Below are 25,590 nucleotides of genomic sequence, written 5' to 3'. Positions count from 1 at the left end.
AATAAAAATGTTTTTATACCTACCTCCATTTTCAATTTAATGATATTAAATAATGGCCTATTAACTTTAAAAAGTATTCTGTTCTATAGTATTATACCACTAGCTATGATTGTATGCATTTAAAACCTATTATTTAATTAAAAATTCATCATTTTAATTATTTTAAGTTTTCCTTTCATTAAGTATTCATTTATGGCTACAGAGTATAGACCAGAACTGAGGCTATTGAAAACAAATTGTCCGTTTTTTAATGAGTGAAAATAGAATTAAATGTCTTTCTATAGTTTTTTGTTCGTGATCTGTAATCATTATTAAACCGTATAGGTATAAAAAGGATTTGTATGCAATATACAATAGATACAGTTTACTAAAGAACTTTTATTATTTGAGCATGACGTTAAATTAAGAAATTGTTTAATAAAATTTCCACGTACCTATAGAATAACTACGTGTGTGAAGTATACCTATTCAAATATAACCACGTGACACGCGGCTATGTCTATGTAGTAGGTAATTTAATTTTGTAGGTGAAATGATAAAATATAAAAATAATCCATTGACTACTATTTAATAGTAACAAATGATATTATATAAAAATTAACATAATGTAAATAAATATACTGGGTAAATGTTACACGAGTAAACGACGGATATTAATAAAAGTGCGCCTAATTATTATTCAATTATTATTTTTTTTATTTGTATAATAATACAAATAGGTTTTGTTTTATTAAACATTTTTAAAATTTAAAAATATATATATATATTATACACGTCTAATATATTATAATATGTACTATGAATATATGCATATTACGCTTTATGGTTTAATGAAAAAAAAAAATTAGTAAATTAAAACTACATTATTATAATAGTGATATGTACATGTCAACAAACATTAAAAAATAGTTAAAAATTATAGGTTTAGATAAATGTATAAAATAATGGGATCAAACGCGCGAACTACGCATCTTCTAAAAATTTCAATTTGTCACGCATTTCTATATCTAATGTAATTTACATAGTAATAATATGTATTTTAATATAAATATATACAGTTAAATAGCAAGAATACTGATGTTTAAACATTAACAAATTATTTTTCGTTTCAATAACAATAATGCTGTACAGTGTAAAAATATATAAAGTGAGTATTTTATGTGTACATAGTTGCAGTTTGGCGAAAATTACAAATTCAGAGATGGATTTTTACCATCGGGGACGACGTTTAAGAGTCTTCCTGCAGTAAAATATCCGTTGTCCGTAGTCTCGTTGGACCAAGTTTCTGTTGTTGAATGTGATTTGTTATCGTTTTTTTGTCTATCGAATAATCCGTTCTGGTGAACACACACAAAAAAAAAAATCGATAAATTATGAATTAAATATTTTTTTTTTTTTTGGAAACATTTCTAGCAAGATCATATTATATAGATATAAAATGTGTATATTAATTGTCTATTTTTTCAAGGTGAGCGTTTAAAGGTTAACTGCTATTATTTTCAGGTAATGTCAATATAGGTTCCTACACATGGGCATGTGGTAAAATGTCATTCATGCAAACATTATTATTTTGTTACCTTTACCGAGTAGGTATCAACAATTCTAATATGATTAATAAAATTAAAATGTAAAACTAAATAAAAATAATAGTAATAAGCTACCTAACTTTAGGTCCTATTCTATATACCTACATAGTCGGGCAATTGGTTGAATTTTAAGGGGGATTGTTATAAATAATCAAAACACAAAAACAGTATTAAAATATCTAATACAATTTTAATTTTGGCGGGCTATTGGGCTATCTGGGGGGTTAAATCTCCTAAGCCTCTTTCCCTGCAGGGCCCTATAATAATTGCAGTGTTTTTCATACTCACAATGTAAGTGGTGATCACGATTCCAATGATCGAACCAGCCAATACGTCCCACCAATGATGTCTATGATCTGTGATTCGTGTCAAAGAACAGAACATGGCCCAGAGTATGCACAACGCCTGTAAAACTGGCATTAACAGCATCGAACGCGATTTGCATTTGTTGTGTAGATACCACTGTAAAAGCAACAACATGATATAATATATTGTGTAGAGACTAGAGATCGTTAAAAACTTGGAACAATACAACAATTAAAATATTATTAAATAAATACGAATAAGCTGAGGGCAAGGCGTGGGCTCAAGGTAAATCGTAGGTCACACTCATGCATGTATTGTCTCCATCTTACAAACGTACAACATAGTAAATTTACGTTCAGCAGAACCAATTTTGTGCTGTGAGCATTATATTAAAGTGATTTGAATATTTGACTTATTATCAAAATTAAAGGCAAGAAAATTATCTGCGTGCTATTTATACGTCGGGTTTTTATGATATACTTAAATTCTTGAGTGAGTTATGAGCATTTTTAAATTGTAATTTTACTTACTCGTTACTTGCTTAAAATTTTAAATAACATAGAAAACTGACGTACAAACAAACAATATTTTACCTTTAAGTTTGATAAATTTCAATTGAAAAGATCAATTGATTCTAATATAGGTTAATATAGGTTAATAACACCTACCTAACGATTCTGTTGAACGCAAATTTGCTGTATTATATACCTTGTACGTTTATAATATGAAGGAAACACATATTATTTTATTATACCTATTATGCAATAAAGAATGATATATCTATTCAAAAATATTATTTAGTACAATAATGTACATAAATACAAGATACTGAATAAACAAACAAAATGCGTTAACCAACTTAAAAAAAAATGAATCATAACCAAATGAAAAAAGGGAGAAAGTATAGGTAACTGCAGCTCTGTTATGTTATACATACTGTAATCTGCACAGTTGTATGTATCAACTATCAAGTGCACTTGTCATTACGTATACAATAAATTTAAATTCATTAAATCATTGCACACAAAATCGAATTTAACGAGACTATATCATAGTTAATAATATAAATATATATATTATATATGATATTAATTAATTAATTTTATAAAATAATCGATGTTTTCAGTGGTAAATTTGTAAAAGTAAATTTGTAGCGTGATGAATGCAATAAATATAATTACTAATATCCTAGACCGTTTTCGTTCAGTATCGTTTTTCGTATATAATGATTTATCATTGAATTCAAATTTAATAATACATCCATTACAGATGACTTTTGACACTTATGTCATTCTGTACAGAAAAGTAGTATTAATTTGCCCTGCACTTATATATAATTACAATTTGAGATCATGAAATTTTAATTAATTAACATTTTATGAGTAGAAACATAATGAAAATCTATTCATATCAAGTTTTATACTTACGGCCAAAGATATTGATCCGTACACTGAAATTGAAGCGTGGCCCGATGGAAATGACTTGCTAGCATCTCTTATGATATAAGTGCTTTCATTTGGATTCATACATGTATAACGATCAATATACCTAAATTAATATGTAAATTTTGTTTTAAAATGTTAAATATAACATCGATATTAAACAATGGAAAAGTATTATTGATTTTAGGTTTGTTTGGATCGATAAAATGTTTGGTATTTATGTATATAATATATTAATTCGGTTAATACATTAATAGTGACAGTAGTGTATTATAATAATATATAGATAATTACTTATTAGTGCAGTTATCGGCTTCTTTAGGATGACAAGTGTCTAAAAAATGTGGCCTAGGTTCACCAATCAGGAGTTTACCGACGTCTGTTATAAAAAATACGAATATCAGTCCTAAGATATATTGCCGATACCACCGCAATGATTCCTTAAACCATTCATACCGTCCGGAATTAAATTTGTTTTTTTCTTTAGCAAAGTATTCGGTCGTCATTGCCTGTGTGCATATTTTATCGTATTTATTAATCTCTATAATATATATATTATTACCTATATGACTTTATGTATGTTTTAATATTTTGTGATACCACACATAAATGTTAAGTTATTTTGACTTACGGCCAAGTATGGAACTATGAGTGTAACCAGTATAAGCACATGAGACTCCACCGTATCGCCCTTGTATTTGTAGCTTATTTTAGGATCGCCACAAGAAAAGCCGATGCTTTGCAAGTGTGGAATAGTTCCGAATTCTACTAAACCCATTGCGATCAAAACTGAAAACAAATAAAATACCGTATTAGATGTGTTGTCAACAACGTAGGTACAGTGTATCAGTATGAAATTATATCTATAATTAAAAAAATAGACTTATCAATTTAGATTAACCTGTCTATATTTTTATTTTAAGAAAAAAGCGAATATTACAATTTATAATACATTAAATGATTTTAAAATCTAAACTGACTTTTGATTTAATAATTGCTTCTTTATAGTCTATAACGAATCACGATGATAGACTAAATTTGGTGAGTTCCATAGTTCCAATTACGTATAAAAGGTTTCTATTTAACATGTGCGATGATAACTCATTAACGTGTACACCCGACACCTTACAGGCTATGTTTACTGTTATATATATATATATATATATATATATATAGATATTAATTAGTGTATAAATAATTGCTATGTTATACATAGTAAAAATAAATATTTCTAAACATTTAGAAATTTTTCATTATTAAGCCTTTATTGTTTTTCAAATTGTATTTTATCTTTTATAAATTATAGTTTATCTGTAAGTAGGTATACTAGCTACAAATAATATAAATAAAATATCAGTATAAAATTAACACGACTTAGATTTTATTCCATTTGATAGTAATATATTGTCGGTATGTCGATCTAAAGAGATGTGAAAGTGGAAAAATTTAGATTTTAGCTCAAAATATCTTATATAAAGGAGGGTTAACGTATCATGATATGTAATGCGTATATACTCGTAACGTATATTTAAATGTTGACGAAAGAATTTTGGTATACTACACGTATAAGTACTATAACGTATATAATTTGAATGCACTTATTGGCTTGTAAAGACTCGATGATTTGTGGAGTCCGCAATACATTTGTTAAAGGTGTCATTGAATGAAATGTAATGATGAATATTGACAATATTGTACACACACAACCTACTAATTATGTATAATTGTACATTTTATTTAGGATGTTTTATGAAACATAAGCTCTAAGGAAGACCTATAAAAAGCACTTGTATGTTATGAGTTTATGACTTTACTCATATACCTTTATCAATAGCACTCACGAGTCACAGGTTAGGTGGCTTGAATTTCAGTAATTAATAATACTATTAATAAACGCGAAGTATTTACGCAATGTTTACGATATGATGTTTTTTATCAGCATAAGATATAATATATTATTATTCTATAACGGGTACATATTAGAATATTATGTAATGTACCTACCTATTAAAGTACATGAATACTGTTATCACTGTTATGTTATGTAGGTACTATTATTGTTTAAGAAACGTTTACAAAAATGATAAATCAAAGAATAGAAATATTATATTTTACTCCGTAGTACTAAAAGATGGGGAAGTCAATAGTAAAAAATTATCCATTATTTTCAAAATAATCGAAAAATAAAATAAAGTTATGAAATATTGGCTATTCTTAATTGTTTTTGAATACAATTATTTATAATTGAAATTCAGTTAAATTGTTTAATATATCCCCATTGCACTGACCTTCTCAATGACGAGGTACACTCGACACATAATATGTAGTAAATTGACTTACTTGGTTTTTATAATTTTTTACTGTGGGTTAATGAAATAACGGTTATATAATATAAATAACATAACAATAAGAAGCACTTAAGTAAGTCATAACTCTTATTTATTTGTTGTAGTATTCAATAAATCCAGTGCTGTAAGTAGGGTTTTTTTGGGAGGCGCTAGAATATTTAATGACAAAAAAAAATATTATATAAAGTTAAATTCACTTTCAAAATATAATCATCTGACTTTATTTTTATGAGAGAGGAGACTTAAGTCTCATTTTATCTTTAAGCCACTTTATCTTCCTCATTGGTTACGGAACTGAATAAAAGGTTTACTTTCTGAACTAATTATCCAATTTTTACAGTTTTAACTGGTAGTTTTTTTTTGGATTTTGGACACATTTGTAGAATAAGTGAATGACACGTTCTATACGTTTATAATATATGACGTATGTATAGTAAATACGTCTAAAATATTGTTAGTTTGTATATTAATAGTATTGCAATAAATTAATGAACTTTATACGTCTTATCATTTTTACTTGGTAAAACAATAATTTGCAGTTTATATTATCATACACAGTGATGGTGCACACGAGTATAATGAATTCTTATTTATTATGCAATTTTGTTTTGTTTAAATAGTATTATACTATACAAATAATTTTTTTATGGATTGAGATGGTAAAATAATATATAAAAAATATTTCAAGCATTTTAAAATATTCATGTAAAATTATTCTGGTTTTCGATACATATTAGTAAATGTTATATTTTCTCAAAATAATATCGTTAAACATTTACCAAACCATTAGTATACAGTGATCTTTAGGTCATAAATAAGATAACACCATGTCGTCATCGATGATTAATTTGCCATAAGCTGACAAAAACTTATCAATTTATGTTTATCACCAATCAAGAATATAAATAATCAAATTATAAGAATAAACACTATAAACCAAGCGAAATGCAAATTAACTCAAAATTAAACCACAAAATAATAATAGATATAACGATATAACTATAATATATATTATATTATATTTACTATAGATAGGTATATTATACTCTGTTGATGTTATTATGGTATTAGAAATAAAACAGTTATTTGCAACTAACCCATCTATTTTACACAAATTAACTTTTAAATCTATTATAAAACAAAAATATTATAGATAACTTTAATTTCTGAGATCGTCACACTAGTCGTACTATATTATATATTCTTATTTGCAGACTACAATAATTATACAAATTATTATTGTCCCAGTCCACGGGTCTATTACCCAAACTTTACTACAGCCTCTTCTTATATTTTATTGTTTAAATTTCTATGATCGTAATTTTACAATCAGATTAGGCAACAATATTGTTCATAATTCATTTATGTAAAACACAATATATGTTATCCTTCAAACAACTATATTTCCTTCTCGCTGTTCTTCAATATATTTATTTTAGTTCAACAATTTATTACCAATACTAAAGTAGCTGATTATACGGACTACAAAGCAATCGTTTATTCATTCCCTAACATTCAGATATCGCATCAAAAAATATGCAAACTCACATACACAAAATGTATATGTAGATTATATAGTATAGTATGCAAAATGGCAAGTTAGAAGAAATGAGAGTAAATCTATCTACGTTATCTTCACATTAGTCCCTTATTGGGTTATAAAAAATCATTTTCAAGTCAAAATAAACAATTCTGAAATTCCAATAAAGATCTCAAAACAAAATTTCTTAACTTCATAATCAAGGATAGATAAACAATTTACATGGACTACTCAAATCCATTTAAAAATAACTGTATTTAATCAGTATTTAAAACTGTCACTTATTATTTAATAAAAATAAATATTAATACCAAGTTTTTGATATGTACCTAGTATATTATTAAAACCCATCTTGACTATCAAACTAACTACTAAAAATATAGGTATCATTTATTTATTAATTATTAATTTTAATCCAAGATCAAATGTTTTTTACAAAATGGATCATTTTATGTCGTAATTTTTATTTTTTAGCCATTTGTTATTAATTATTAATCATATTTTATGTAGTCAATCTTTTAGCTACCTATTATATTTATTAAAAATTAAAAATTGTATTTATAATTATAATTTATTATATTTTTGAAAAAAATGAACATATTTATATTTTATTAAAAAAAAAAAAAAATATATGTATTAACAATATTATTAAATAGTTAACTTTTTAAAAAAATGGGGGGAAGATGTCTGCATTAAAAATATATTGAGAGGAAAATGTCCTACTACACCCAAAACAGTCGGAGGATGGGGGAAAATAATTTTACTGTTTTAACAAATAAATGGTGATTCATTATTATACTATTATAATTAACATGTTATAATGAAATATTTATATTATTAAGTATGGATTATCAATTATCATCTTTATATTAAGTTTTTAATTAAAAATAAAAGTGTTTGAAATTAATAAAAAAATACATCTATGAATTATCACACTCATAATAATATTATGTAGGTAGTAACTACCTAGTAGATGCGTATTAGGAAATTTATCTATAATATGAATATATAGTGAAGTAACTACGAATACCTATTATACATTTATAAATATATAACCTTATATATATACACTTAACCTACATATAGGTTTTATAATATTGTTATATTAATTGTTAACTATTTTTTTATATAAAAGAAAATATGAACCTATTTTTAAAGTTTCTTTATATAGAAATATTATATAGATTGATATACAATACAAATATAATATATAATATCAATACTTTGACCTTTTTAATTTATAATTAAAATATAATACAAGCATTCACAATGGTGTTTATTTACAAGCCAGAGTACACTATTTTTATTTTTTTTTTAACATTGTCCATTTTTAACATGGAGGTATTTGAATTTCTTTGAAATTTTAACTTTTTAACTTTAAATGATTCGCTTATCCTGTAATTCACCATGACAGCACTGAACACAGCAATACAAAATACCACTCACTGAATCACCAACTCAATAACTAGTTTAGTCATAAATCATAATTAATAATTAACGAAACGTATAGCCAATGCGTCATAACTTATTACAAATAAAGCCTATTTTTTCCTTAAACCGGTGCCCGTATATGTATATTGCAATACAATATTTCAATCCCCCAACAGTCTTTCGATAAGGTACATTGTTATTATTTATTTCTATGATGATATAAATATATTGTAAGACAATATAATTTTGTATAATCAATATAATATACTATATGAATTGTGTCTTATTGCTATTTGTTATACTTTCTATAACTATTTATGTGAAAAAAAATTTTAATTTAATTTTAATATACTACTTAAAGCCTCTAAAAATGTGGTTTTCCGAAAAAATGTCCGTAAACGCCTTCTCTCCTTTTAATGCTCACCACGGGGATTGTATTAATAATTTGTATATAATATATCCCTCCTACTCCCTAGCCTATGTATTATAATACAAATATTACATACTGAAGAAACTGATTTAACTTGAAATAAATAATAAATATAAAAATGTCTATCTACTCTTCAAGTTGATCAAATTACCAGTGAATACATTATGAAACTAAATGCTAAATTTTAACCAGTGATGTTTAAATTCACACTAATATAGAAGGAGCTTTATGAAATTTTTTTCATGGAAATTTGTGATGTTTTCATAATTGAATAAAATGTATAGAAATTTGTATGTAAATCCTAATTAATTATGCTAAATGCTGATATATACTACCTACAAAAAAATATGAATATGAATTCAAAGCATGTAAAAAAGTCTAGTTAATCTTGAAACTTTTATAAAATTAAAAATAATAATTATTATAGTAATAAAATTACGCATTTTCATGTGTTTGTATATCATAGTTTAATATTTACGGTTTATTTAATGTAGTAATTATACAGCAATATACAGTACCTATACACTAATCTAAATTTCGACAAAATATACACGTTATATGTTTTGAATTTATAGAACTGTAGAAGTACCTACTTATATATTTTATACGAATTATATTAGTTGATTAATAATTAATAACATTTACATAAACAATAAACATATACAAAAAAATATATAGTGAGGTTTTAATAGTTTATCATTGAAGTATACTTAAATTTTTAATTTTAACAACTAATACAAATTATTATGATTATAATAATGTCATAATTTAATTCTCAATAATAAAATGAACACTTATTTATTTTATATTATATCATAGAATATGACTCATAGAATAAGTAAATACATAATATTGTAAATCACGTATTCACGTGTCTGCATATCAAATCAATTGCTTACCTATTTCTTAATATTATAGTTAGGTACCTACCTAATTTGATTGATTACATTATATGGATTATTATCGAGTCGCATAAAAATTGATTAATTTAATGGTTCACTTAAATTTAATGGACCAATCATAGGCCACTAAATCATGTTTAAGGGAGCCATTAGCTACCTATTGATTTATTTAGTGTTTATAGCGATTGTTTATATATGACTCGGCGCATAGTTACTTAATTTGTATGAAAACTAATGATACTAGAGTATAGGTATATCGAGTATATTATAGCTTTTTATGAAAACTAATGATAAAAAGTATAGTATTTCTGTATTTTTATTAAACATTTATTAGTGGAGAATTTTTAGCTCCCTGATATTTGTAATTTGTTAAAATTTTAGTACAGCCTTTTAGGAGAAAGTCAGGAGAAATGTATTAAACAGTTTCCTATGACATTGTATTAATCATAAGGCATAAATAAATAGATATCACTTGTGAAGTAGTATATTATTCGAAGAACTTATTAAGATTTGGATAGTCTCCCAAGCTATTTTCAATGTTCACCACTGTCCATAAATGTTGTATGTTTATATCTTCTATTAAGTTTAAAACATCAATTTCATTTATTTTAACCTTATAATTTATAATTAAGTGGCTGGTAGGACTATTAAGTATTAACCTATGTGAAATAATTGTTATCATTGCGGGGTTCAAATACTATTTGGATTGAATTTCATAATGTAAAATATATATTACATAACAATAACGTATATCATCTTTTATATTTTTTAAAAGTTTAAAGTTAATTGAAAAATATTAGAAAATAGTTAATTAAGACGTCTAAGTGGATATTTAATGATCCCCGTTTATTTAAAAGTTACGTTAAATCTATTACTTCCAGAAATCAATTTAATGAGTCAGTACTCAGTAATCTACCTATTATACTATATTTTAATATCTACATTGTAACCAAGAGATAATAAATGTGTGTATCAGACGTATCACTACGACACTGTATGTAGACGATCGGTTAGTTGGTAGCACTATATTTAGTTATAGGTTCCGGTGTTCTAAGATAGAAAGTAATGCGAAAGTATTAAGTAGATATTATGAAATATTTACCAATTTACCATAGGTATCTCACTTGGCTCACTATCTATCTTACTGTTACTACATTTAATTATAAAAAAATTAAGACATTATTATAATATATATTATTGTATTAATAATATTATTATGTAAATTGTATAATATTATAAATTATAATAGTTAAATTTATACAGTCAATAAAATGTATGAATTATTTTCGACTTCTAATAAATACCTACTTTTATTATACTTAATAAGATTGTCATGATTACTTACATACATACGTTTTGATTTTTACGGAAATCAAATATTGAAAGAGTTCTTTGCACTGCAGCCACACTAATTGGCTTTTACGTTCCATGTGGTAAGTACAAAGTTGATTAATATAATAATATGAGAAAAAAACGAAAACGAAAACAACAAATATATGGTTTAATTTAAAATACACTCGCTTAAAAATACACGGGTTTTTGTTTTGTTTTAGTAATTATGATTGAAAACAAACGTATAAATGGAAAAAGGATAGATAAAACGAAGTACGAAGGATCGATAACCTGATCGCGATTGTCCAGGTTAGTTATTTAGAGTAATAAGTAGGTAGATATCGATACAACCTATATTATTATAATGCCGGCACAGTTTCAAACAAGTCACAGTATATAGTCACACACCCGAGACTAACTGTTAATACATGTCGAATGCAGCCGTCGTTGATCTCTCCGACTAACACGGAATATAACGTGACTAAAAAAAAAAAAATAATTTACGCTAGGTATGCACATTACGTTGTGAACGGAACGTCATAATATTATACAAGTAGAGGTAGACACTGCACAAACGTATATTATATATATGTATACGTTTATCTGGTCGGGAGAGACAGGGAGACATAAATTAACGTATTCGTGTCTAAAATTGAAAACAATATAAGATATATATGTATGATGTGTGTATAATGTATTATCTAGGTATTGTACAACAGCTTAATCAAGGTCATTAGACAGTTTACGTGTGGATGTATATTGTATATTAAAATGAAGGTACATAATACGCTACCGGTATACGTCCGCACTTATCGCAAATCACAATGCGATGTGATTTTATTATTTTATTAAATCCCGGTATAGCGGTTTATGAACCAAATAATAACGTTCAAACTATTTCACTAAAATGTCATTAGTCATTACTCATTAACATAGTTACATCAAAATATAGCTGTTATATCGTTATAAATTATTTTGCTTGCATATATTATTGAATATAAAACCCCGCGAAACCGCACTGACTATAATCTAATCTTAATATATAATATAATATGTATACGGATGATAAATTACATTTTGTGTTTATGGATATAAAATCTGCTAGGTAGTAGAAAATTGAATTAAATGTATTCTCATCGCATGATATCTGCCAATCTGTGATTTTCCAATTGTTATACATATATGGCTCTAATTTAATGCTCGAAAAATGTACTAAGACGCAATTAAATATGCACTTGAGGTAACAACAATATGTGTTTAATAAACAAAGGAATATGTACTAATTATAGATATTTTAAATCTTAGGTTTGAATGATTTTATATTAAAAATCACAGAAAGTTTAAAATGTAACTCAATATTTTAAAATTAAAGTATAAAAATATTAATTTTAAAATGTTTTCAATCTTAAACTCCGCTTCAAATCTATCATAAATTTACAATGAAGATAAGTACTTAAGGTACATTTGTCGTTTAATAAGTACTAAGTAATAGATATATCTACTACCTACCTATTATAAAATAAATCTATTATTATTCTAACTATTTATTTTATTTTGACTATTGTCGGTCAATCGGTCAACGTTCATTAATTGTTCATGATACACGTGATACGACCATCACAAGATTAAAATGTTTTCAACGTTTTTAATAAGTAATAACTAGTGCGCGGATTTCTATGCAATTGCATATTTTTTTCCTTTTAATATTTTTGGTTTTTTGTCAGTTATCTTCACGAATCATCATAATTTTAAGCTAATGGTGAAGTTTTTTTTTGCATATTTCTACATATTTAAATGTTATTGCATATTTTTGCATATTTTGGCAAAATTCAAAATTTATTGCATATTGAAGCGAAAATTAAAAAAAATATATAAAATATTATTTTTTCAAGTAGAAAAATTAAAAGTAAATTTCGAAAACATTCAGCTCGAAGATCTTTGTCAAGACCCGACAATACTAAGTTGCTTCAAATATGCCCCAATAACTTCGGTTGACGTCAATCGTTCGTTCTCAGTCTTTAAAAATACGTAAACCGATAAACGACACAGCTTCACAAAAGAAAAACTTGAAATGCATATGATTATTCATTTTAAAAATAAATTAAGTTCAGAAAATTCCCTAAATTTTTTTTTATTAATTATTTAAATAATTAATTATTATAAGTTTTATTGTAAAATTTAAATAAATAAAAAATTCTTACATATTTCCATAATTTTGACTGCATATTTTTTTACATATTTTCATGATTTAGACTGCATATTGTTTGCATATTTTCATGATTTTTACTGCATATTATATGGCATATTTCGATAGTTTTAAGTGCATAAAAATCCGCGCTCTACTAATAACCAATGAAGTTTTATTTTGTCATCAAATATGTATTGAAGTAATTCAAAATCGACAAATAAGCCTTTTAATTAAAAAGAATCCATAAGTATCCAAAAATATGCAATAAAAACTTCTTTAAGTGAAGAAATAATATTTAAATACATAGAAAATTAATTATAAGTTTTCAGCTATATAGATATAAATAGTCAATAGATATAACTTAACGTCTTTAACACCATAATAATATATTATAATACGCATACACTGCATAGTACGTACTCACACGAGTACACGACCGTAAAATGTCAATACTATATAAACATCGGCTTACATAAAAATTGTGTGTTGATTTTGTAACTTATTTTCGCTGGTAATTGTTAAATGCAGTGCGAAAAAAATATTTAACATTTAAATATATTGCTCATAATATATATATATATATATCTGCTTTCTATTATTTAAGGTTATAACCAATTTTTTTTAAAAAGGGCTTCTTTAATTATCTTACTATTATAAACAAAACAAATATTTTATTTCTATTCATACACTATTAAATATGTATACAGAAGTTCGAAAACAGCGAAAGAAATCGATAATGTAGTGTCGACCAATATGCCTTTGCCCTTTGGTACATAACTTATATATCTATATTATAATGCATGTTTATTTTTCTTTCGACCAGTAAACAAATGATTTTCATTATGACTTAATAATAAGTTATGTATTAATATTATTTACATTTTTTTTTAAATAAGACAATCAATGTAAAAATTGATATAAATTAACATAGTTCTTATTTTCTTTCCTTTATTCTTTATACTTATTAGTTATTTATCACAGCCTGTTTTGTTAATTTATATATTATTTACGAATTTTATAATGTATAATATAGCATATAATATTATATACTCAATACATAATTTTATTATATTTACAACTTTCTTATGAAAAATTTAAAAAAAAATGGTGTAATGAACATTTTAGATTAGTCAAATCATAAATTCATAAAACAGCAATAAGAGTAAATATTTGTTATGCTTTATACGTCAAGTACGAAATTCAATAACACAAAATTCTAGTTCAACGTTCAACATACGATTAAAATTAATTAAACGAATAAATATAGAAAATGTTCTTATAGCAATTAGCAATTGAAAATAGATACTTTCAATAAAACTATAATATTCAAATAAACTAAATAATAAGGTAAGTTCATTATGTGTTATGTGAACATAAGAAATATTATTTTTCTTATTATTATTATTATTGTTCAAAGGTATAATTATGTACTTCATTAAATAGGTATTAGGGAATATTTACTATAATAAATGTTTAATATCATATGATAAAGCTCATAAACTATAAAGATATACGTTGAAAAATTAGTTAAATTTTTTAGCATATTTTTTTTTGTTTTTTGACTATAATCAATGGCGTACGTAGGATTTTACAATGGGTAGGGGGAACTTGAAAGTAAATAATTACTCAGTTGTCACGGACTTTTTGGCTTGAAAAATAAAATAGTTGTTTTTTTTATTTCTTATTTAAATTAAGCATACAATAAACCAAAAAATATTATATGAAAAAAAAATATATTTGTATAAGGCTAAAAATAAAACTATCGGAATGTTGACTGGCTTAACAATGTTTGGATTGTTGGTAACATCAATTCAGTTGTAATCATAGACTATATAAACCTATCTATGGACTAATGGACTATGGTTGTAATCATAGACTAAGACATTTATAGGTATATAATCTTAGTCCGTGGTTTTAATAATTGGGGAAATACACATTTTAAGATATACTATATTAAACCGTGGGTAGATTTAAAAACAAAAATTAAAATACCGTCTATGGGGTGGGGGGGGAACTTCTGCCTGTTAGCCCTCCTGCGTACGCCACTGACTATAATTAAGGTATAAATAATTTCTTTAAAGAACTTAACATTACCGAAAGAAAATTATAAAATCAATGATATAAATAATAATAAATTTAATACTACAATAACAAAATATACGTAGAAAATTAAAAACTGATTTTAAATGTGTTTAATTTTGGCTTTTTAATGTTTTAAAATTTAAGTAATGCGTCCAAAACTAAATATTATTAAATTAAATTATATTTAAATACAATGAAATCATCGTTATTACTACTACCAAAATAACAAGTCATTGTTTCAGTAACATTTTTTTTTATTATTAAACTAAATTAAATAATAGAATTCATTTTGACACAGAACACAGTAGGTTGCGTATTACAAAAATACTGAATAATTTTAATCAAATCGTATAATATAATACGAATTGAAAAAAAAGCGAGTCAATAACATAAATCATTTATTATTATTGACAATAAGTATTAGTAGTTTATTAAAAATGTTTATACAAATCACGAAATTATAATATTGTATATTTGTATGATATACATATTCTTATAACTATAATAAAATGATAGGTAAATAATTTGATTTTTTAAAATTTAAATTACTTTCTTAATAATTGTTATTCGTATCTTAATAATTAAGATACAGTTTTCAACTTTTTTCATGTATAATATTTATCTGTTATCTACTCAAATATAGGTATATGTATAAATATACACATTATTAAAACTAATATTTTACAAATATAATCCATAATATTAATTTTGAAATTTAATTTTTGGTGAGGTAAATAATTGATTTTTAATTTTTAATTGGAATAATATTATATTGGTTTAAATTTGCGTATACTGTATACTTAATAAGACATCAACAAGGTGAATATATATCCATCTTGGAAATCAATTACAAGTAGTTTAATAAACTACATAATAAATAATAAATGATTTTATAATCTTTTTAAAATAATTTCTTTATGGTTTTGATCAGTGCGTATATAGCTTTCATAAAAATATAATTTGCAAATTTATAGATTATAAAAACAGTTTCGGTTGGTTTATAAAACATATACGTATTTCACGTAATTGCATTCGTACATGTTCTGGGTCAAACACATACAATTTTATTCGCTATACATTTATCGGGAGACAATGTATAATAAATATATAGTTGTAAATGATAATCTAATGTTATCAAAAATATTTAAATATGAAAATGTGTACTTATAAATACATATTTTAATAGTTGTAGTAGTAGTATTGTATAATCATTAGTTTAGACAGGCACCAAAAATTGCGAATAAAAAAAAATTAGAGATTAAAATAAAATAAAATAAAGATTCAAAAAGGTCAATTTACATCAATTGCGCCGAATTATATTATGAGATATGTATAATATTATATCGATTGCGCCACCACATTACGTTTGTTATTAATTATTATATACGATAAAATAAGAAATTGATCAAAACGGAATATCCACTAATGAATATCATAATATTATCTATGTATAGGAGCTATACATAAAATATTTAAATTTTTTCCAAATTATCTGTATGTATGTAAGTCGTGAATATTTTTAATATTTATTTATATTTAACATATTTTTAATATACCTAATAATGTATACCTTTTTGGTTTGTATTGCTTTGTTTATAATAACGGAATGTTTCATAATTAAATAAAAAATCGAAAAAATGGTACCTATCTTAATTATGAAAATCATCAAAATTATTTTGCTTATTAGGTGTTATGAAAAAAATAAAGTATTAGAAATTATAATAATAATAAAGAATATATAATAATCGTTTTTTTAGAATAAAAGTAAATGAATAAAATAATGAATGAAATGTGTTTAAAAAAATCACTGTATATGAAATATTACGTATATACATTATATACGATTATCCACAATTTTTTTTATTTATTAATATGTGCAATGATCATCCTACACGCAGGGATTTATGAACTCGATCATGTTCATGGACCAACATTGACTTTACCTCGAGTCAATGTCAATGCCATGACGCCTCGTGTCCTCCAAGTTCAACACCCGCGAGTAATGTCACATGTTATATATATACGATGTTCGCGTATTATTTTAACTCAACTATACGTATAGTGGTAAACTGCTACTATAGCCGCTATATGTGTTAAAGTGATAAATTCCGCCAATGACAAGAGGGTATTTTAATTTTATTATTATTTCAATATTCCCAAATCGAATAACCACAAACGAGCAACACCCACCGCCACTAAAGTGAATGTTGAAAAAATGATAAAAGTTTGATTACTATAATAAAACGACTTTAAACATACTTAAATACCTATTCAAAAAGTATTGAATACACTATTTTGAATTGAAAATGTAATTTAAAAATTATGTATAATATTACATATTTCAATACAAAAAGCAAATGTTCAAAAATTAGATTAAATTGAAAGTAATTACAAATTAGATTTTATTACTGCTGTAAACAATAAGCATTTTATAGTAAATTATTCATAGTTAAAAATCATAATGATAATAGGTATATCATTAAAGAAATTAGAAAACGAAGTTTATGAATACTAAATTTAATAATCATACAAACAAACTATAAAATATAATAATAAAAATTGTCAATACTTAAAATACCAAGATAAAAAATATATTTTTATTTGTATTTAAGTAGATATTTCAAATACTAGGTATACGAAGATAGGTTACCACTACATGAACATAATGTAAAACTGCAAAATAACAAAATATAAACCACGTGTAGATTTAATTTGTATTAACATTGTTACATCTAGTTTCGTATACACCTTTCTACTACTTTAATAATTATATAAATATTAAAAATATAATCATTAGTAATTCATCGTAAATACTAAATTTCCAATCCAGGTGTGAAAAAATGGCATCAAAATCCAAGTTTTTTCTTGACTAATACATAATATTATCTACTGGCTACCAACATTTTTTAGTACCTATCTAGAATAGAATCATTAGATATATTATAGTATATTACTATATTAGTATCTAATATCTATAGTTTAGTCTATTGATTTTTATTCTTTAATAGCATATGAATAATGCTATGATTATAATTATATCATACCTACAACTATAATGACTTGGCACACCTTATTACTGGTATATGAACAATCTTGTTAATTTTTAACAAATTATACTTAAATATGATGTATCGATGTATCTAATAATTCTATAAAAAGTAAAATAATTTTTTATAACGGATCACTAATGAAGCAAAAGACGGCAGGTTTCAATAGCTGTTGTGGTAGTATGGGTACCTAGTTTTATTTTTTATGTAAATATGAAATAGTTATAGTAACAATTGTTTTTGATATTATATTTATGCATGGGAATGATGTTCAGTTGTTCTATAAACATCTGAAAATTCGCAAATGTTTCTAATTAATTGTTTCGAGTATACAATTGGTTATTACTTATTATTATTATTTAAATGGTATGGCAATTATTTTTTTTTTTACACTGTTCCTCATCTGCATAATAGATTTGAAAAGAAGCTAAAAACAGCAATCTTTAAAACTTTGGCTAAATGCCAATGTAAATAAAAGATTACTATGGAATTAATGCCTACGTATATTTCACGATCTGTCAAATTAACGGTAATATTTACAAGTCTATTCTTAAAATACTTTACTTATTAATCCTTTTGTTTATTTATACTAAGATTCCATTTAAATGTATTGAATCATTAACAGTATTATTTAAGACTCATTTTTAAACGCCATCATGTGTATAGAAAGCATTAAGATAAAATTAGAAACTGAATAAACAAAGTGGATACAATGATAAAACATCGAATTCGAAAAATAATTTTTAGAAGTTTCGAAAATAAATCTATGATTACTGCGATGTCTTAGAAATCTATTTTTCGTATATTATTGGCAGTTTTTTCAACATTTTAGGAAACTAAAATTGAACTGTTTGTTAAAAAAACTTGGCAGTTACCATCACCAACCTTAAATACAATGGAAGAGACCAGGAGCTATAAAAAGGTCATATATATTTTTGTTATAAATAAATCATATCACTATAAATCAAACTAGTTTGTATAAAAAAAAACTTTTATTGACCATTACAAACAAATTATTTGGAAAATATAGATCTCAAATGTTTAAATTTAATGAATAATTAAAATAATAATTATTTACCACTTTGCAAACACAACGGAGCGGCGGTACGACACTATCTAGCTATATATAGCTATTAGCTATACACTATATGTATAGTTATGTAATTTATGCGAAGGACTTTTAATTATTAATTAACTAATATTTCCACTGAGGATATTACAGTAAAGTGAATTGTAGAGAATAACCGGATTTCAAATTTTTAACAGCATTATTTGATTTTTAATATATTATAATAATTATTGTAAAAAAAATACTCATCAATTTAAATATAAGTGCACTGTATTCCGTTAATCAGTATTATTATTTTTATTATTTTACTTTTAATATTTTTATTTAAGTTTTATAAACTTTTATTTATTTTGAATCTATAAATTCTGTAATGGATCAGAAAATAACACTAGCTAGTATATTTATTGCTTCTAATTATTTTTCAAATGCAATACAATTTAAGAAATCGTTGCATTATAGTCAAATAATATATATTCTAACAAAGATATTTTTATCATGGTATACGTCTATCTAAACGTAATTATTCTCCTCTAGATTTGTGCAGTTGTATGACCTACGGGCAGGTAGGGTAGATAATTCAAATTTACATAATATTATGGTCCATGGACAATATTACTCCTATTGTGGCTGAATTTTGATATTTATGGCCATAGCCGTATTCCAGTTTTTTAGTCACCATTGTTGTCATTATATATTGTATTGTAATCGTATTGTCAAACGACGTCTACACTCTACATACATCTATATTATATATGTTTATAACTTGTGTGCGACATAACGAGAAAAATGAAGCTAAACTAGACGAAAATCTCATTTCTATTGTTATGGTTATTTTGAGAGCTGTTTATACGTATTAAAAAAATATTACAATAGAATACAAAATAAATATTATATAATCGTATATAATATTTGTATGTGAATGAAAATAAAATAATTTTCATTTTTTACTATTATTGTAAGGGACTTAAAAAACAGTTTATCATCGAATTAGATCTTCAGTTTAACAATACACGCACAGACAATAATGTATTATAATACATCGAAATGTCCATTCTATAGTCCATGTATATTTTACTCCTCGTCCCCACGACATGTATTCACTATTCGATGCTCATTAATAATTAACCAACAATATAGGTACTCACCTGTAATATATATAAAAATAAACATACATCAAGCTTATTTTTTTGTGTGATAATTACTTATACGTATACCTATATAATATTGTTAAAAGCCAGTTAATTAAGTCTCAATTGACGTGCAGGTGTGTTAATGATTTCATTTCTTGCATGGACCTTGTTGTCGTTTTTAGATATTTATTATACGCATATCATGATAATACCTATATGTAATATTATCATATATGTAGGCAAGCCGAATAACTGGTCCATAGAGGCATCGAATGGTAACAGGTTAGGCTTAAATACGTAGAACAACTACAACAATGACTTTGATATTAAATAGTTGTACATTAATTTGATAATTTACTTATACTTAATAACTATTTGAAAGTTGAAATATTATAATGAAAAAAATACTCCCAACATATAATTAGTAAATGCACCTACTTATAAATACATTGATCTTTTGTTTAATCACTGTGAAGTACGAATTGAAACTGTCAGGCAATAGGTATACCTACCAACTAATATTAGTAATTATAATTTATTTACTTATTAAATTATACTTGATTACAGTAATACCTACATTTTGTTTTTAATCAGGAATTGTTGTCATCATTCATCTACGTAAATTTAATTCACACTTATATCCATAAAGTTATGTATGTATACTAGTACCTATACCTATATAATATATGTTATTAAATAACAATCAAATTCATTTGTATTTTATTATGTACATATATTATTGTAACAAATACAATTAACTATTCTATTGGTTATTACATATTATACACTGAAATTATTGATGATTAGTTATATTAATTTCAGCCCTCGAAATCATATCAATGTAAATACTGTACAAATATATTGTTTTTCCTGTACAATAGACAATGATATCCGGCCAATAAATACATAAATAATAATAAAGCGCTATAACAGTAATTATTATTTCAATCCGTTACTACCAATTACACATATTATGTTGGTTTACTCGCATGACCCTTTACTCTTCCTGGATGGGTTTTACCTTACTTCCTTCTCATATGCATAAGCTATCTCTCTACGTCATATGCAATACGTCATGAATATCCATACCTATTAAAATCATTTAAAATGCAGGAAGTTTATTGTTGACGTAATGCATTATCAACGTCACTGTTAGAATGTTGCACTATTTGAATTGGTGTAGAAAATCGTTAATAGAAATGATTTCTTGATTAAAATCAATTAATCTTTATTGAACTTTTTAAAAATAAATCTCTCAATAAATAGAAAAAATAAAAAATGATTGCAATATATTAAGATAAAAAAAAAAAAACAAGTATAAAAATTCTTTCCTTAGTAAAAACAGTCAATATGCAGGGACAACACAATTTAGATGTTACTCCAATGTTTACGTATTATCTTATGAAACATAAATAAATATTTATTTTTGTAAGCTAATACCTTACCAATTGAAATTGTAACATGAATGAAAAAAAAACAAGTTAACTGAACCTGAATAATATTACCAAAAATAATTTTATTGTTGGAACATTGCCAATAGAAATAAATAAATAAATTACATCTTTTCTTTTTCTTCTTTTTTTTATTTTGCAAACGAAATCAATACAATCGCACATCGTCTTCCAACACTTCAAGGGTTGTTGCCCTTTTGTCTTTGGCCTATAAACTTATGAACGAATTCGAAACAAAAAGCTTATAGGTACATTTAATAATGAAAATTATTTTATTATTCAATAAATATTATATATTTTATATTATGTTTGAAACAAAGAATTTTGTGGATATTAGTTGGATAAATCATAGTGAAGCAATTATTTATTTAATAATATTTGAACAGTGCAAAATGATTTATACATTTTTGTTTTATTTTTAAAATTTAAGCTAATAAAAATAATACATGTAATAGATATTAAATTTTTTGATATGGAAAATGAGTTTAATTTATGAACTATGATTGATAGTGTCGAATGTAGATACATAATTACATTTTAAATTATCTACCTAGTCCGTATCTATTATACTTTTCTACACTCTAGACTTCAGAGTATTAATGTATTACGCACAATTAGAGGGATAATTAGGAACATTTAGTAAGTAGGTATTTATTGTATTCTTGTAGCTTATATTTTAGTTTACTTTGGAATATATTGTTTATTGGTGTGGATATTTGTCATATTTATCATATTTATTTCAATACTTTTATTAAATGATTAAACTGTAAACAACGGCTTTTGTTCTAAATAAATTTAATTATTTCAAAACAATTAATTTTAAATGTGTAACATTCAACTACTCAAGTCATGCCCGTTTTAGCCCTTTAAAAACACTAATAATTATGATAGGTATAGGTATTACCATAATTTTATTTTCTGGGGGAGAGGAGGATATATTGTTAATAGTCACGCTCTATTCAGGTAAAATTATCTAGACACGCGTGTTCTACAAAACTTTTGTATAAGTTTTTATTTTTTAAACTTATCAACTTAGATTTAAGTATGGCTAAAATATAAGCCGATCTTCTTAACAACACTCGTACGGCTGTATATTATACACCTCTAATTGGTAAATACTAATTACTAATAAGTATTAGGTATTCCTATTTAATTTATTAAATATCATAGTAAAACATAAAAATAAATCCTTCGTCCAAGTGTTATATCAAACATAGTATAATATAAACATAGTTCATAATAATTACTGAATATTGAACATTTATGTAAATATGAATATAAAGTGCACAATATAAAAGTTTAAATTTGAAAGGTCGTAAAGCTTAGCATGTTTTTCACGGCCATAACAACCTTGAAAAATAAAATCTAATCAATTGTTTATACTTTTAACATAAAACATAACAATTTAAATTGACTTAAGTGCCAAAAATAATATGAATAATCAATATGATTAGAATTTACTTTTAAACTTCCTAATAGACTTAATTAAAGCCTAGTTTTGTATAAAATTTATAGAGAAAATTTTTAAATTATTTTGGCTTAAAAGTTTTTTTTGTAGTTTTTAAAATGAATATGCCAGCGTAGAATATTCTAAAAAGCATATTTTAAAAATTAAAAATTTTTTGTCAATTCTTATAACGTTTACTTATGTACTTTTTAACAAATTATCTTTCTATTGACTTATATTCAAGATAAATACACATTTAAACTGTATATAAAAATAAAAAATATATCTATGATCTAAATCTATAATATATAAAAAACACTATTATTGTTACATTTAAAGGCTGCAGAGAATACAATATAGGTATCTCTTTTGTAATAAAATATGACAATACACAACTAATACGTTTTACTTACCTAGAACCAGTAGTACGAAATCGAGAAACAATATCCAATGCTTTTGACTGAACATTTTGATAATTTATTGAAGTAATTGAAAACTTCAAATTTAGTGAAAATTATTACTGTGAAAACGTATTAAACAAACACTCAAGAAGTATTTTAAATATAAAATAATTCACCGTCTGATTATTGTATTTTACAATTTAAATTTTAGCACCACGTGATAGCGTGAATTCAAAAGGTACGAAACCGCTGGTCTGACGACAGTTCGATTCAATGGTTCCCCAGAGAATGGCACACGCGATGATGTTACGTTACTACTTACTATACTGGAGTAATACCATACTAACAACCGACCGCGACGCGAGTACACGTCATTATAGAATATTATGATATTTGAGTATTTGACTAAACGTATTGTGCGTTGCGTTATCATGGTTTGTATTTATTGTAGCACTTTTTTTTTCAGCAAACATGTGTTTCGATCAAGTACGACAATTATTATTATGAACATGTCTAACTGTTAATTACGAATAACAGCTAGCAATAAAAAATAATAACAATTAATTAATATATAACTATGTTGTTATTAAGATTGAAGACTCTAATAATTAATAACTATTTATCTTTATAGTAAACATTAACATTATAATATTTAATTACATATTTTGTAATATACCTAACTGTTATGACAAAATAATTTTATCAAAAAAGAAAAATCTTTTCAGGTAGGTATCACTATTATTGTTAATAAAAAAAATTGTGTTGAATATTTACATCTTTCATATATAATATAAGTGTCATGGCAACCGAAAAATAAATAAATAATAATTGTTAATGATTAAATATACTTAAAACTTACTATTATTTAAAAAAAGTTTTATATATTTTATCTTTCATTTATTTATTATATTTTAAATATCGGTCATTAAATTTCCATAAATCCAAATTGGTTCCCGAGTTTTATGAAGAGAATATCTGAATTGATTCCCATCATACTAGTTTAATTTTCAATTTTAAACGCCGTTGCCATTTTAATATTACCTATAATTATTATTAATTACTATTTAAAATACAGGATATACAATATTATATTATATTAAGTCATTATAAATCACCTGTTAGTATTTATATTATAGTACAATAATTAATAATAATAATAACAACAAGGTAAAAATGTAAAACAAATATTTGTCATGATTACTATATAATCTAGAAATTTACCATTTCTTCTATAATTTTATTTTTTTGACTTTTATTTTGGTCAAAGTAGTTAAATGTATGTTTCAGCATAAACCTTTTTTCAAATATCAACTAATTGTTTTTGAATTTTCTAAATTATAGCTATACGTCACATATTTTACAATTTCCAATTTTTTTAAATATCAGAAATCATTTCGGATGTCAATTTTCAGGTATAGGAACCAATTCGGACGCAACCTTAAATTTTAAGATTCGTAG

General features: G+C 24.6%; 1 protein-coding gene across 2 annotated transcripts; it reads right to left on the bottom strand.

The window, feature by feature from the left end:
- Window positions 1–358: 358 nt before the first annotated feature.
- Window positions 359–24,497, bottom strand: LOC132930194 (putative phosphatidate phosphatase). 2 transcript variants are annotated; one of them, XM_060995920.1, is made up of 6 exons: window positions 24,145–24,497; window positions 3,966–4,123; window positions 3,629–3,843; window positions 3,320–3,440; window positions 1,875–2,048; window positions 359–1,337 (listed from the first exon to the last, which is right to left on the bottom strand). In XM_060995920.1, exons 1-6 carry the CDS (start codon window positions 24,197–24,199, stop codon window positions 1,188–1,190), a joined length of 873 nt encoding a protein of 290 aa, XP_060851903.1. In that variant the 5' UTR covers window positions 24,200–24,497; the 3' UTR covers window positions 359–1,187. The 2 variants fall into 2 exon arrangements, with proteins under 2 accessions (XP_060851903.1, XP_060851902.1); XM_060995919.1 differs by lacking the exon at window positions 24,145–24,497 and adding an exon at window positions 11,331–11,559.
- Window positions 24,498–25,590: the final 1,093 nt, after the last annotated feature.

The sequence above is a fragment of the Rhopalosiphum padi genome, chromosome 4, assembly GCF_020882245.1.
Source record: "Rhopalosiphum padi isolate XX-2018 chromosome 4, ASM2088224v1, whole genome shotgun sequence".
Taxonomy (NCBI): Eukaryota; Metazoa; Arthropoda; class Insecta; order Hemiptera; family Aphididae; genus Rhopalosiphum; species Rhopalosiphum padi.
Note: the sequence above shows the minus strand (reverse complement) of the source record. Positions and strands in the feature narration are given on the sequence as shown.

Coding starts and splice junctions, on each gene's coding strand:
- LOC132930194 (XM_060995919.1), bottom strand. CDS start 11,415: ATGGAACGTAAAAGCCAATTAGTGTGGCTGCAGTGCAAAGAACTCTTT. Junction 3,441..3,628: donor GCCGATAACTGCACTAATAA/GTAATTATCTAT, acceptor ATATTAATTTAG/GTATATTGATCGTTATACAT. Junction 1,338..1,874: donor TCGTGATCACCACTTACATT/GTGAGTATGAAA, acceptor TGTGTTCACCAG/AACGGATTATTCGATAGACA.